Source organism: Apteryx mantelli, chromosome 5, assembly GCF_036417845.1.
Source record: "Apteryx mantelli isolate bAptMan1 chromosome 5, bAptMan1.hap1, whole genome shotgun sequence".
Classification (NCBI taxonomy): domain Eukaryota; kingdom Metazoa; phylum Chordata; class Aves; order Apterygiformes; family Apterygidae; genus Apteryx; species Apteryx mantelli.
The window spans coordinates 44597180-44613449 of record NC_089982.1 but is presented as its reverse complement, the minus strand read 5'-3'; the positions used below and the strand labels follow the sequence as shown (position 1 = coordinate 44613449).

Here is a 16270-nt window from a genome sequence, read left to right as displayed (position 1 = left end):
GTGTTTCTTTTGAGTGGTGTGTGATCATGTGTACTTATTCACCTTTTCTCAAAATCACGCCTAGTCTGTGAATGCTATCGTTCTTGTATTTTACTGGCCTATTTGAGTTGCTATTCATGAAATGTTAGAATTTTCATCAATATGCTTGTAATTTACCATTTGTTTCTGCCTAATCTCTTTTTTCAACAGTAACTGAAAAGATTGTATTGGGGAAGAAAACTGTAACTTTGTATAAATGTATTATGTGTGCTCAAACTGATTTTGGAGGTCTCCCCAAATTTATTTCAAAATGAGAAAATACTGATTTCCATATATTGTTGTCTGCTGGAAGCTTTCTTGTTCTTCAGTTTCTGAAATGAACTTTAAGTCTGGTATAAGAACTGATAATTGCCACGTTCTTGCACTAAGTATGTGTTTATTGTCCAGGTAAAACTGCAAGAAGGAATTAGACAGGCAAATACAATTACCTGATTTAGAACTTTAAGATATCTATTTTTAGGGCTAGGTGATCTATGGATGTTTGAAATAGCAAGTAGACCGGAGAATTATTTTTATATTGCATTCATAAAGTGACATCTTTAATTTCATAGTTGTCTTGAATCTCATTCTGGGGCAATGGTTCAGTAGAAGTCATTTTTCCCTCTACGTTGAGTAATCCAATATTATCAAAGATGGGAAACATATGTTGTGAAACTCAGAGTAAATACAGCATTTTTTGTTGAAGTTTGGAAAAAGGAATAATAAATGATATCTGAAGCTGCATATGAAAAGGTTCGATTTCTCAATTGCTTTTTCAGTGACCAATGTTGAGACAAAATGTTGTCGTTAAGATACTCAGATATCTTAGAGAGGTTATTTTTCTTTATTGAAATATTTTGGGTTTTGTTTTACAGAAAATGGCTGTCTCTACATTGTGATGGATTACTGTGAAGGAGGAGACCTGTTTAAAAAAATAAATGCCCAGAAAGGAATCCTATTTTCTGAGGATCAGGTAACAGCAAACTGCTGCCATAGCTTTTTGCGGCATAATACTTTTCATGTGCTTTAAAGAATTTTGGTTCAATTTGGCAGATATGGTTCCTTAAGATGTATAGAATGTTCCCAAATTGTGTTTCTTGTTGCTGCCAGCCGCAGTAATGACTAAAAGCTTAGCTGGAAATCCAGGGTGTGTTAACTGAGATTTTGTCTGTATGTGTAGGATACTTAAAAAAAAAAAAAAAAAAAAAAAAAGGGGGGGGGGGGCTACTTCTTGCAAACTAAACTAAATCTGGTAAATGAAAAATACTAAGGGGGTGGACAGGCTGAAGTTTTTTAAACCTATAAGATGTTATGGCACAAGGTTTTTGTTCTGTAATACTGATTTTTCTTTTTATTTATTTATCCCAGGTATAAAATAACATACTTTATAATAATATGGAATATAATAATTTGAAACTTACTTCATTCAAATGTTTCTTTTTCAATAGAAAGATTTGATACTATGTTGGAATTATACCAACAGATTTTTCTGTGATACTGTGAGACATTCTGAGATACTGTGAGACAGTCCAGAATAATTGAGAGGATTTTATGTACATATTCAATTAGACGAAGCAAAAATAGATTATGTAGGATTCAATTTTTTGTTCAGAACCGAGATATGTTTCCTTGTTTACAAATAGTTTCTATGCTTTTGCGTTTGCATTCAGTAGGAATGCATCAGAATCTCAACTTACTTGTGGCTGGGAAGGCTTAGGACTGTTTTAGGTCTATTGGTGGTATTCAGAGTAGGGTAATGATGAAAACTTTTCTGGACATAGTTTGTATAACTTCTTATTTTCTAATTTGGACTCATTTACAAGAACTTAAAATAGAAAACTGAAAGTTACACCTTGTATTTTACTGTAATTTTGATATGCATGTACTTTTGATTTGTGAAAGTGAAACAGCTATTCCACATGGAAGAGTTTTTGCAGTTAGCCTCTTCGTATTTTGTGACTTTCACAAATTCACAATAATGACGGTTTTGTTGGCTTGTTTATAGTCTTCTAATTGCCTGTTGTTGTTTATTGCTTTTGTAATTGAAATCTACTTTGTACTATTTTTCTTTTAAAGGTGAAATAGATAAAAATCACTAGATAAAAGAAGCATTTCTGTAAGCTAAGCATCAGTATGGCTTTTTAGGACTCTTGTTTCATTAACTAATTGACTATAAGAAGACTTTGCATTGGTTACAGCAAAAGAACAATCTTAAGGATACAAGTTCCATGTTTTAAATATTATAGCCAAACAGATTCATATTGCATACCTTTGTTATCTTTATAATATGTGATTAAATCTAATAGTATCAGGTTTAATAATATCTGAACAGATTAATATGTATCTTTCATTAAAATAAGAAGTTTGTGTTTGTATTATAGTGATAGTAGCGTTACATTCTTAATGTTTCTAGGATATATATGAAGCCAGGTTTGTGGGAAGAGGATAACATTTTGAGTTATAATTATAAAACTGATTTGATAAAATCCTGAGGAAAAAATAACCGGAGAAGCTTTCAGATAAATTAAGATATTGATGTTGCATATTCTTTTTTATATTTAGATTCTGGACTGGTTTGTACAAATCTGTTTAGCACTAAAACATATACATGATAGAAAAATCTTGCATCGGGACATAAAGTCACAGGTATGCTGGTGTGTGTATGTGTGTATATATATATATTTTTAATTTACTTTCAAAGTGATTATGTTAATCTTGATAGTATAAGCTGGGAAATTATGGAAAATATTTGGAATACATCTTTTTATATAAACACTTCTAATTTTGAAAACACTTCTTGTTTGTAATTTTTCAGAACAGGTTTATTTGATATTTGTACAAACCAGATGAGGCAAAGAAGCTATTTTAACATTATTCATATGACCTTTTGTCCCACACTTAATTGTATTTTAGAATTTATAGTGGTGTTTTTTCCAGTTTTGATAAAGTAGGAACAAGAATAGGTCTGTTATTTCCCAGTAGTCAATAACATTAATGGTAGTGACTTCAGAGTGATTGAATGGTAGAAAACTTTACTCCTTCCAAAACATGTTGAGAACAAAAAGTGTGCAACTGTATGAATGTTTTAATTAACAGACTTTTTAAAATTTCTATACCAAGAATATATTTTTGACCAAAGATGGGACAGTACAGCTGGGAGACTTTGGAATCGCCAGAGTTCTTAACAGGTAACTCCTATTTGGTGCTAGTTTCTCTGAATTAATCTAAATAGCTTTGCTCTAGGAAAACATGTGTGCACACCATGTAACTTAGCTAGTTAACGTTCTTCTTTTTTCTTAGTACTGTAGAACTGGCTCGCACTTGCATAGGAACGCCATACTATTTATCACCTGAAATATGTCAGAACAAACCTTACAACAACAAAAGGTACTGATAAGCATTTTATTAAGTATTTGGGGAAGGAGGAGGGAGAGTGTTCTTTAGAAATCTGAAGCTGTTCTACTCATATGACAGTAAACAGCCTTTAGTTCATCCAAGTTTACCCAAGAATGAAGTGGGCTTCGCTCTACACATGGTATCTCAGCAGGTTGCTGTCCTGCAGAGCAATGTGGTCCAGAGATGATTTGCTTAGTGCTTTGAGTTCTAGATCTAACCGTATTCTTATTTATGGCTCTGCTTTGGTTTCTCTGCACACCATTTGTGCTGCCTTAATTTGTGCAGTATGAGTGTGAAAGCATGTTACGGATGAAAAAAATCACAAATATGCTAATTGCATTCTCTAAGCATATGTATAGATATGTATAGATTCCTACACAGAAGAACATCCTTCAGATACTTTGCTTATGTTTGCTGCCCCTGCAAGAAGGCTCTATCTGGTAACAGTTTCCCTAAAGTAATTAAAATGTTCATTATCAAGTTAATTTTATGTTGCACTAACCTGTTGAATTACATCAATTGTCGTGGATGCCTTATATTCACTTCCATGAGTTTCTTAAAAATTATTATAGTTCCTTGCCCCATAATCTCTCCTGCATGGGCTTGCTCATTCAGTGGTATTCCAACTAAATTCTGCTATCCTGTAATGAGTGAGGGTGAAGTAAGTCAGTGTTAAACAGGATAAATGACCTGTTTAATTGAATTTAAGAATTGTACTTGCTGAACTGCTTATAAAATTATATTTGGAATTTCAAAGGTATCTCAAGCAAAAAGTACACATTTAATGAAAAAAGCCTTTATCCCTGTTTTGTCCAATTTCTCTGCTTTGGGTGGTGCAGATGAAAAGTCTTAAATAAAATGTGGAGCCAAAATAACCCCATCTGGTTTTCAGGTTGGCCCTGTTTTTTATTGCTGGATTATTATTATTATTATTTTTTCCCTGGTGGTGGTGGGATTTTATGGGGAGGAAGAGGGTAAATTAGAGGGAGCTTGTACATACATACTCAAAATGCAACTTTTTCTTTCCTTTTTCAGTGCTACAGTACTTGATTAATAAGTTATTTGGCAATGTCACATCTAGAACTAATTCTTAAAGTCTGTGTTCTTTGATTTAGTGATATCTGGGCCCTTGGTTGTGTTCTGTATGAGATGTGCACACTTAAACATGCGGTGAGTAGAAACTTAGTGTTTCTTTAAAAGAATGATGATTTCAAACACAGGTTTTTTTCTTCATTATTATCATACAAACATATTTATATTTTCAGTTTATCATCTGTGTCTTAGTTCATGCCAATCTCTGCAGAAATATTAGCACTGCATTTTTTGTTTTCCGTGAATTGTGTTAGCTACAGAAGTGTTAGGTGCAGTAACAAAAGATACAATGCATAATGTTCCTTTCTTTCCAAAAACGTGACCTTTTCATTTTTACTGAGAAAGTCTGAATTTAGGCTGCCAGCTTTGTGCAGATGGATTAGCGTACTTCTTTGTTTAGAACAGAAGTAGTTCTTTAAAAAACTCCCAAAGTAAAACAGTTGCCAGTTTTTTATTTTGCTCATTTGAAAAACACCTCTTTGTTTGTCACCCACTTTCCAGTTATGAAGGGAAGAAAAAACTTCTGTCTTTTAAAATAAATAAATAAGGAAGCTATTTTTATTGAAAGGAAGATGATTACTACATGGACATCAGAAAAAAACTTTAAAGGGTTAAAGATTTCATGGTAGCTTTTGTGATTTCTTGTTTCTGGGTCTTTTCTGCAGCAACAATGTTTGCCTCTCAGAGAGTTGACAGCAATAGGTTGTTTTCTGTGAGCTGGTTGATAAGTACTAGTTTTTTATTGTACGAAGGAATTGGAATGGCTCTCTGCTTCCTGAGCTTATGCTGAAGTCTAAGCATTCCTTTGGATTTGGCACAGAATGAATGTGAACGCTTTACATCCTTTCAGTTGAAAGGTGACTTCACTAAAAAGTACAGAAAGCATGTGGTGGTTGAATGTTTTAGGGAAGGGGAGAGAGCAGATCAAGTACGTAAAATATTATAGAGTATTGTATTTTATCCTTGACTATGTGTAACAACATATGACTGTCAGTCTAGATCTGAAAGGAGATAATTATATGTTGGCAAAGACAGCATGTTGCTTTCAGAATTTAAACTTTAGATCTCAGTAGCGTGACACTATTGATAGGCAGCAGGTTATTTTAGACTGATGGTCTTGGAAATCTGTTTTGATACATTGAGGCAAAGAAAGTCCTTTTTTGTTTTTCCTCACCTTTGTATGCAACCTTATTTGTGGGCACACAGTAATATGTAACAACTGTTTTTTCTTGTGATACAGTTTGAAGCTGGTAACATGAAAAACTTGGTACTGAAGATCATCTCTGGATCTTTTCCTCCTGTTTCTATGCATTATTCCTATGACCTACGTAATCTGCTGTCACAGTTATTTAAAATGAATCCTAGGGATAGACCATCAGTCAACTCCATATTGGAGAAAAACTTTATAGCCAAACGAGTTGAAAAATTTCTCACGCCACAGGTATGGAGATAGTTTTAATTCTAATTTTGCCTGAAAATATCATAGGACTTTCCTTTTTTTTATTCTGATGTCAATATACAACATAAAATTGGAGTAATAGTATTTCCTAAAGCTTTTATCCAGGCATTTTCTGTTGAGGAAAAAGAATGTTATTTTGATCTTGCTAATTTTACAATGCTGATAAAATGAACTACAAAAGACAATATCAAATTGCTTAAGTAGTTGGTAGTTTCACAAACAAATTTAAATTACCATTTTCTTTTTCTCTCAGGAGCTTTGTTTTGTATTTCTTTCTATTTAGTGAGGAATTGAGTCAGATGTTGATTTGTTTAGATATGCATTGTTGCATAAAATGGCACTGATGATAACTTCAGCATCACTTCTTTAATGTTATTTCTTCAATCTGTTATTTTGTTCTTAATTTGGAATAGTCTGCAAGTTTGTTCTGTGAAATATTGCTAGGTAAACTAATCATTAAATTTCTTGATGCTTAAATGAACCTCTTTATAAACAAGCTAGAAGAAGTTGCTCAGTATTCCATGTTGGATCTGTTGACATCTATTGATGTTGTTTTAATATAAATCTAGTTGAAAAGAGGGCAAGAATAACAAGCGGAGAATAGTACTGGCATTATGAGAGGAGTAAATGTAGACAGAGGAAGGACATCGAAAAATGAATGCAAAAGAAGAACTTCTTAAGTATAAAGAATTCTAATGAACTATAGTTTGAACTATTATTAATTGAAAGTATTCCATATACAGTTGAAATTCTGATTATATATGGACCCTTCTCTTCTAAATTTCTTTATCTGTGAGTTAAAAGTTTCATTGAAAGGTAAGATTAAGAAGTCTTTACAACTAAGCTCATTGTCCTAACCTTTACAGCAGTAATTCTTGATCTGATTTTTATTTCCAGCAGCTCAAATGGATATGATATTTTTATCTGAGGTTATTCAGACTTTACTAATATTGATAATTATTAATTATGATAAACTACTAATTAATAATAAGCTGCTACCAGATGATGATACTATTTTCTCCTCAATTGAATACAAATACTTGAACACAATTTTTCCAACTGATTCACTGACATATTCAGCTTAAAGGGATGCTATCTAATTTAAAGCAAAACCCAAACAAAAATAGAAAGCACCTTTTATGACTGTTTTGATCATGGGTACAAACATATTTAGGTAGAGATGATCTTTCTGTGACATAACTGTAATGCCTGTTTTCTTTCAGTTTCAGCCATGACTAATGTTGTGCTCAGCTTGCTTTAGTCTGAGCTTCAGAGAGCTTCCCTAGGTATATGTCATCATCAGCATGGCTCAGTTATTGCTGAAATCCTGCTCCTAACTGACAGGAGATCAGTCTACCAGGATTATATGAATTCTTAATTTTTGTAGTTAATAAGTCATAGTAAAGAGTACATTTAAATTACAGAGCATCCTTAGGGTGGAAAAATAAAAAGCCTTGAAATGTACTCAAGAGCCGTATTTCTTCCATGAACTGCTCTTATTATTGCAACACTGTACTTCAGTTGTTCTACTCACAGCTCACCAACCAAATAAAAGCTTTAAGGCCATTGAAATGCCAGTAGTAGAAGACAGTTCTCATGTGTGACTTCTTGCTTTTGATAACAGACTATACAGGTTAAAAAGTTTGTCTCTGCCATCATGTGCAGTTTTAGGCTCTGCGCTTTTGTTCTTTTAGGATTGTTTTGGTGTGGGCTTTTTATTGGTTGGGTTTTGGTTGTTTGGGGGTTGGGTTTTTTTTGTGTGTGTGTGTTTTGGGGTTTTGGAGGCGTTGGAGGGGGTTTTGTTTGGGGGGGTTGATTTTTTTTGTTTTGTTTTTTGGGAGGAGTTGGAGGGTTTGGGAAGGGGTTGGGGGATTTGGGGGGTTTTGGGGGTCTTGGGAGTTTGGTTTGGGGTTTTGAGGGGATTGGTTTTTTGAGGGGGGTGAGGTTTTTTGGGTTTTTTTCTTGTTTTTTAGTTTTTTTAATTATTATTTTTAACTCCCCCAACATCCATTGTAACTGGCTCATAATCTCTAAGCAAAGTAAAATCATCTGGATAGTTCAAGGTTCTATAAAGACTATTCCTTAAAACTTTGGGGTTTTGCTATTAGCCAGTTGGCGTTGCTAGCAATCATTGTCAGAATGCTAAATGCCTTGCTGGCATGCTCTAGGGCTTGAAAGATGGTTTGTAGTACAGCCGTTATCTGTTTGCCATCGTAAAAATTCTTTTGCTGTTGACCTCCTTTGAATGTCCTGTATTGGTAGAACCAGTTGATGCACTTGGATTTGGTAAGAAGCCTGAAAGCAGGAAGTTAGAACATGAGAACACTGTGCCAGGTCAGCTAAAAGTCACTCTTGTTCCTTATCCTGCGGGCCATGAGCACTGGCCATAAACAAATGCCTAGTGAAGAGTATAAGAACACAGCAAGCCTTCCTTTGTTGTACCTGGCTTCAATAAGGATATCTTGCAATTTTATTGTACTTAATGAGTCTCACAGAACTCCGTATATGTTGTTTGTAGAAATCCGTATGTGCAGTCATCTTCCCATCTTGAAGAGAATAGGGAAACGAAAATCCCCAAACATCTCTGAAGGACTTTTTTTGACTTTTTTTTGAGGCAAGGCTGTCTGAGAAATGTAAATAAAATTTGAAAACTATACAGAAATCTAAAATAAACTATGCACAAAATCATGTTGATGTTTGCATTAATTTTCTTGCAGCTGCGATTAACTGGTTCATAAATGGGGTAACAAGTGCCAGACTACCCAGAAGTTAGACTAAATCATTTTTTAAAGTGATATGAGTAGTTCTGCCAGAAATGTTTGAAAATATTGAATCCAACTTCATATTAATTTTAATAATAATAAATTGAACACATATAGTTGAGTATTCATTTAAACTTAGGTTACGGTGGATACTGTTAGTTAGAAGTCTACTTAAAAAAGGTATATATATTTTTCTGAAAAGGAGTTCTCCTTTTTAGCTTCAGGCATAAATATTGTTTGTTAATAATTGAACTTTTTGTTTAGCTTATTGCAGAAGAATTCAGTCACAAAATGTTCCAAAGGTTGGGACCACATGCTGCACCAGGTAATTAAGTGTGTAAAAGAACTTTTATTTTCGGCTCTGATAAGATAGAATATGTATAAATGTAGCACTGTTCTTTTATTTGAGGGTGGGTTTTTTTTATACCCGATTCTAGAAATTTCAGGAGAAAACAGGGGGAAGTAATAATCTCTTTTCCTGGTGAGGTGGATGCTTGTAACCTACAAATCATACAAATATAAACTATGGGCCTGTAACACTTTTAGGTGTATTTTTTACTCTTACAGTATGTTATGCTTACAAAATTTAAAGAGATAGTAAAGACTCAAAATACTGGAAATCATTTATATGTTATTGTAGGGGAGTTGCCTTATTAATGACAAATGGTTAATGAGAAATACCATTTCTTATAAAATTTGTAGTATTTTGTTAGTGATTCCAAGATTAAGTCCCGACTTCAGCACAGAACAGTAGAATTTCTACTGCTGCTAGCAAACCAGATTATGGTTCAGTTTTGCAAGATGATCCGTTTTTAATTCATTTTCCTCTATTGGTTACTTTAATTTTTTTTCCTAGAAATTCTTCCCCTCTTATGATTTTATTTTCTTGTAATCATTTGAAGCTGTGCTAGGTGCTTTGGTGTTTTTTTGATTGTCTTGTGGCAAGTATTTTGCTGCTATTCTGTAGTGAAAGAGCCCTGCTAGCACAGAATCAAATTCGCAAGGAGATACTGGCATATTTTCAGGAACTTTACAGAGGAACGATATCCCCAAAGGCCATTGAAACAGTAGCTCTGTTAGAACTCTTCTTCTGCTGACCTGAGTGTTGCAGGTTGCAGGCCTGTGCCACTGGTGGAGGCCTGCCTCTGAATTCCGTTTGGAAAGCTTTTCCCAGTGTCCATGACAAAGGGATAGTAAAACAGGGCAAACAGAATAAGAAGTTCCAGTTCTTCAGATTAAAGTGAAGTGATCAAAGTGAAAAGGTCAGGGATTGTGCTCTTCTGTTTCTTATCAAGCGTGAAGTTTAGGAAGGCCGTTTTGGACAGCTGGGTATATTGCACTATCAGCTCACGTGAATGAAATGGTTAGCAGTTCACCCATTCTCCTCCAGCCGTGCTGTCCCAAAAGCTGGAAGAAGGGAGATGTGGTGCATTGGCAGGCCTGGATATCCTTGTAAGAGAGTCTTCTCTTATCTAGCAAAAAGATCAGCTCATGGACAAAGCTTGGCTTCAGTTGCACCAGCTCAGAAAATTACCAAACCTGCTGCAAAATACAGAGTGCCTTTAATGAGCAAGAAAACTGGTGATGCACCTAAAAAGATTCATGAGAAGAAGCCATTGATTAAATGTGGACAGGTAAGAACCTAAGTAACTTAAATTGAGCTGTTTTGTTTGTACCTATTAAAATACTATGCCTTCCTTTTCAAAATATCTTTTTTATGGACACATGCAAAAAATAGTGTAAATGCTTGCTTTACATATATTTTCAGTTCCTCTGTTGGTGTTGATCGCTCTTAGAAATATTGGAAGTCTGTCAGTTATAAATATCATTGTCATTGGATAAGAATCTTTGAATCTTTCTTATTCGTTCAAGAATAACTTCCAAATTTCAAACCTTAGAAAACTTTTTTTAGGTTATTTTCTAAAGTGTTGTCAGCAGGAGAAATTATTTAATCAGATGAGGAGTTTTGCAGACTTTATTCCATGAGCTAATAACAAAATGATTTTCTGTATACCTTCATACAGTGCTTCTAATCTTTCCTCCAGTCACCTTTCTCTACACACCCTATTACATTAAAAACACTGTTTCTCCCTGTTGATTTGTTTAATTACTTCATGGCCAAGATACATTACATGATGCAACTAGGTCTGAACTACATGCACATGCCACAGACCAAGCAATTAGTAAGAAGCCCCTACTTCAGCTTTTTTCCACTCTCAGCAGGAGAACTAATTCAAATTTTCTTCTGAATGAGTGGGGTTTTTTTTTTCCCTTCTCCCCATGACACTTCTGAGAACATAATATTGATATCTATATCACTCTCACCTATCAAATTTTTAATAGAAATTATCCTTGAGGCTCAAAATTTATTGGAGGGTTAGGAGAAAATTGCCAGTGATCACACAAGCCTTGTTTCCCTAAAATACACGGTTTAAAAAAGAGAGCAAGGGAGAGGGAACACACAAACTGCTGTGTGTCCTTATGAGACCATGAGGCTTTTTTCTGTTTTAAGACTTGGTTGCACAATCATCTGCTAGTCTGCAGCTGCTTATAATCAGTTTCCCCAGCCAACCCCAAACCAACCCAAGTTACACAGAGACCCAAAGCCCTCACTGTGACAGGGTGGAGACAGAGAAAATTCCTCTTACTGGCAGGAGTCAAGATATATTCTGTATTCAAATATGTTCTTTGTGTGTATTGTACCTAGTGACAAGATGTAGCATAGAAAAAATGGCTACAGTGTAATATAAATCCTCTTCTTTTTGCTGTCACTTCAGGATAGTCTGATCTTGCAACTATAAACTGGCTTTTCAAAGGAGCATATAACAATAATCTCCTTTGTTTTACTGGTGTTAGCTCACTGTAGTTGAAATAGTGGCTTAAGTTTCTAAAGGCTTCTATTTCCTGAAGTATTTGATTTAAAGTACTGTACTAATCTGACAGGATTTTTAGGTTGTCAAAAAAAAATTTATGAAGCTGTAAATATCTGTGTTCTATAGTCAAAATAAACATGCTTTACTAGTAACCATCACTTACCTGAGAAGGAGATTAGTATAAATGCATAGCTTGTTGTGTATCGCTGCTTCTTTACTAGGTATTTGATAGTGGTTTCATTCAAAGGTAACAAGAACTTGAGTAATGTTACCCAAACAAAGAGCCTCAGGATAACCTAGTAAATCTGTTTTCCAAATAAAAGTTTACCTTAATATCTAGGGACCCTAGAAATAATATGAACAAATTGTAATATGGAATGGCATTGTCAGAGAAGAGAAATTAAGACAAAACCGGCTTAAAAATTACTACCTTCAGCTTTCAAGAGGGAGATCTTAACAGAGGATGAACAAGTACAGTAACATTTACCCTAGATCTTAGCAGTGTTTTTAATTTAAAAACTCACGAATAATGTTGTCAGCCCTGTTTTACGCATACTATGTTGTGGGTTTAAGAATCTCTGTGATAAGAATTTTTCTCTCTTCCTGGCATCATGCTATCTAACTTGAAGTTTCACCTTTTATCCAGGCCTTTCCAACTCCAGTGAAGAAAATGAATCCAGAAGAAAGGAGGAAAATGTTTGAGGTATAATGAAATCATCTGTTAATTTTCAAACTAAGCAAAAGCTAAGTCCAGAACAAGGATGACAAAATAAAATCTTCAAACCTTTCCTCCTTATTTCTTTTTCCACTACCTAACATTACTTTTTGTCTTCATGGGAATACCTCAGCCATTGGAGCACTAACCGATCTTGACAGAGATTAAAAGAATAATGGCTCAGTAATAAATACCAAATTATATGCTTATTTTTCAGGAAGCAGTAAGAAAGAAAAGGTTAGAATTGCCTGAGAAAGAAAAATGCCAGCAAGACCAGGTAGACAAGATATTTCAGCCTTTCTTTTTGTACCCATAGTAACGTTAATAAAATATTTTAGTATGTTGTGTTATATGTTGCTTAGGAATATAGAATAGTTCAATTTCCCAGTTACTAAACGTGTAATTTTTGTTTTAATAAATAAATTGCATACCAGTTTACTGAAGGCAGAGCAAATGAGAAGATTGGAAAAAGAAGGGGTAAAATATGCTTAAAATGTGTTTTACTTAATGTGTTTCCTTGAATTATATTTTCCTTTATTGTTTTTTCCTTCAGATGGAACGAGTAAACAGAGCCAGGGAACAAGGATGGAGGAATGTGCTTGGTTCAGGTGGAAGTGGTGAAGTTAAGGTTGGCAGCAGATGCAGAAATGTGGTGTAGCCTGTTTCCCTTACCCATGCCTCCCCCACCATTGGTTATCTGGCCTGGTCTTTTTGAAAAGATCAACTCTTGGAGCTGCCCAGTATTAAACTATGGATAATTTGAGAGAGATTGTATAACACTTTCTTCCCTGGCTTCTTGGAGATCATGTGCAATTTTCATTTTTAATACTTCTTAAATTTCAGAATCTCCTGTCTTTTGCCAGGTCTTCATACTCCCCTTTCTTTTTTCCACTCCTGCTTTTGCTACTTTTCTTGTGCTGAATCTATGCATGAACAGTTTCTTTCACGTTCAAGCTTGTTCTTGAAATTTTTTGTTGAAATGTTTTCCAGGTTTTCATATTATGACAATGGACCATTTGCCCAGTATTTAAAACATGCTTCTAAGCATTCTTTGTTTTTTACCAACGTAAATGACAAAGTCAGTGTATATATTGAAAAGCTGGCTGTGAGGGGAAAAGATTCCTGAATAAATTTAACTTTTTTTTTTCTGAAAGTAGTAAACTTCTTAGCCATTCACTTCTTGCAGGATTGAATTGCATAATTCAATCTGATTCCTGTGACAGTTTCATTTTGCCTCTGCATGTGTATCTCAGTTTCATGGAAACATAACTGTTCTGGGAACTAGTCAGTCTCATGAAGGTACTTGAATATTAACATCCTCTGCTTTCATCAGACAGAGCCAGTGCAGAATTAAGTATTGTCATGGTGCAAATCTATCTGACAGTATAAATTGGATTACTACCACAAATTGCTGTATTTTAATGAGTGTTACAAATATTTGGCTTAAACATGTTTAGTGGAGATTTTGTGAGCAAGCTCTGAATGAAGAGTAGAGTCAAAATGAGTAGAGGTTTTATTTTCTGTTCCATGTACAACAACAATATTAAGAAAACACAGGTATGTGGCCAGGTTTCGGTAGCTATTTGCTAATTATCTATGTGCTTTCAAAATAGAGTTGTCTTTGGATGTGTGCCATATCATATAGATAAAGTTTAAATATGAAAATAAACTTAAAAATGCCAGAATTTCAGAACTAGCAGGTGCTGCTGGAATGGGGATTCAAAAGAAATCTTTTGGTTCCTATATGTCCCTTCTCTCAAGTTAATGCTGCCAGATACAACACAAGCTTCCATATAACGTGACATACCAGCACCACCACATTTGAATCAGAGCTGCATATGTGTCCCTGAAAACAATCATGTTGCTAATTAACACTGAGAGTTTCATTGCAAAACATTAGACATTGCAAACATATGCAAAGTTCTGTTGTAGCTAAATGTGCATTATCTTTCAGTACACTCAAAGTCACCAAGGGAAATTTAGGTTCAATGTCTGTGTGTATTTTCACAAAGTGTCACTTATGTAAAATATTATGGCGAACTTACGCTTTAAAGATGTTTTAGATTTCTTCTCAAGGTATATTGGGTAGTTTTGTACAAATCTTACTGCGGACTAGTAGGTTGTCATCAATCTAGGTTTCCATTTATTATCATAGTATTCTTGATTCAATTTTCATTTTCCTTTTTCCTGCATGAAAACAGTGCATCCGGTAACTTCTTGACGATGCTATTAGCTTAAAATAGTAGTGTTTAAACTTTCCATTAATGCAGGCTGCCTAGCCTCTTATGAAGGCATGGAAGGGTAAAATACTGCATGATTTTCTTTTCCTGTCTACCTTTTGGGAGACTGGATGCTGGCACCTGTTTCTGAAGGGAAACAGGGCAAGAAGATGGCAAAGAGTTGACTTGGGGTTTGTGGTTCTAGCAGGGATTCTAACTATTCTGCAGACTGTTGATGAGCATCTGCTCCGGAACATTTGCCTAGAGATTGATCATACTATTCCATTAGCTAATTCTTTCAAAAACTGACCTCTAACAATTATAGGCGAAACCTTGAGTAGTGTCTAAAGCAGTGCTTTGCATTTAATTTGTAGAAAAGGCAGGCTTGTATAATAAATTATTTTTATCCAGAGGTATAGCATGCTTATTTGAATGCCTGGATAAATCTTTCTGTCAGCATTCTGTCATACGGATTAAGGAGGAGCTATTGATGGGTGTTGAGCAACTGAAACTCTTTGAATGTGAACTAAAATCCCTTGTCAAGTATAATCTGTTCAAGAACGCTCATTTTAAGTGGGCAATCTTAAACCTCTCACATCTGCACTGACTATGTGAATGTATGTAGAATACTTCAGACCACTCTGGAAAGAACATCTACACTATTATTAAAATTAATTCCATAGATTCACTATCATGGGCTGTTTGACCACTCCCACAGGTATAAAGTGAACATTTTTATGCATGTGCTGACAACCTTAACCTTGTTTTGCCAATTTCACGTTTTCTACATCCATCCTTGGCTACTACTATTTGCAGCTGCTTGCAACATTTTTTTTTTTTTATTTTCACATGGAGGTTCTTTAGGGATTTTAATTCTATGAGAATGAGAGAAATGTTTTCTGTAAAGGAGTAACTTGTGGTAGATGTTCCCCTGATCTGAGCATTAGATGGGAAGCTTCTCAATTCTGGTGATGCAACCAAATTATAGGTTGGTAAAAATGGGATTCTTAAATTAATCTGCACTTGGAATAACAACTTAATGCCATTTAACAGCCTTAAAAGTGTGCTTAACTGTTTCCAGCTTTATTTTAAAATGGCTGTTTGGTTACAAGTTCCTCATTGGTACTTCAGTTAGCACTGTATCACTTTTAGCTTTTGTGCTAAAGTGTGTTTTATACCATGTAGAACATCAGCTATTTCTGGTTATGCTTCAATGGAATCTTTATCAATAACTTCCAAAAATATGTGACGGATGTCATGTGTATAATTAAACTGTTATCAGAGGGAGGTAAATACTGTTTTGTTTTGGGTTTTTTGAGTGCTTACTGAAAAGTACATTTTTAATTTTTCAGTCTTGTTTTGGTGTATTAAAACAGGAACATGCCAGAAATAAAAGCACTAGTACTAAATCAGAATTGTTGCAGAACATAGTAATGCTTTTATTCTGCTGGGGAGATGGAAATTGGAAGGACTTGTTAAGACCGATATTTAAGATTCCCATTCTAACCCTTCTGATTTCCAGGCACCATATTACAGTGGTGGAGGTGGTTTTGGTCCTTTTCCTGTGCCTTCCAGAGGACAGTATGAACACTATCATGCTATTTTTGATCAGATGCAACAGCAAAAGGAAAACATTAAAGTAGCCAAAGAGAGGGAAGCCAAATGGAGGGCAGGTGTACAAGGCCAAGAAGCTGTTGAAAGGTATGGCTGCCTTCCATTAGGAAGTTGCATGTAGT

General features: G+C 34.8%; 1 protein-coding gene across 7 annotated transcripts in view; it reads left to right on the top strand.

Moving 5' to 3' along the window:
* NEK1 (NIMA related kinase 1) overlaps window positions 1-16270 on the top strand; it is a 50515-nt gene that overhangs the window by 4510 nt on the left and 29735 nt on the right. For all 7 annotated transcript variants that reach the window (XR_010884397.1, XR_010884398.1, XR_010884395.1 and 4 more), the window contains exons 4-15: window positions 894-991; window positions 2581-2664; window positions 3139-3206; window positions 3319-3405; window positions 4530-4584; window positions 5747-5947; window positions 8992-9052; window positions 10204-10361; window positions 12247-12303; window positions 12533-12592; window positions 12869-12943; window positions 16057-16235. Coding sequence is in view for 1 of the 7 variants with exons in the window: in XM_067297896.1 (XP_067153997.1) it covers window positions 894-991; window positions 2581-2664; window positions 3139-3206; window positions 3319-3405; window positions 4530-4584; window positions 5747-5947; window positions 8992-9052; window positions 10204-10361; window positions 12247-12303; window positions 12533-12592; window positions 12869-12943; window positions 16057-16235 (1183 nt within the window). In the remaining 6 variants the exon portion in view is untranslated. The remainder of the gene's footprint in view (window positions 1-893; window positions 992-2580; window positions 2665-3138; window positions 3207-3318; window positions 3406-4529; window positions 4585-5746; window positions 5948-8991; window positions 9053-10203; window positions 10362-12246; window positions 12304-12532; window positions 12593-12868; window positions 12944-16056; window positions 16236-16270) is intronic.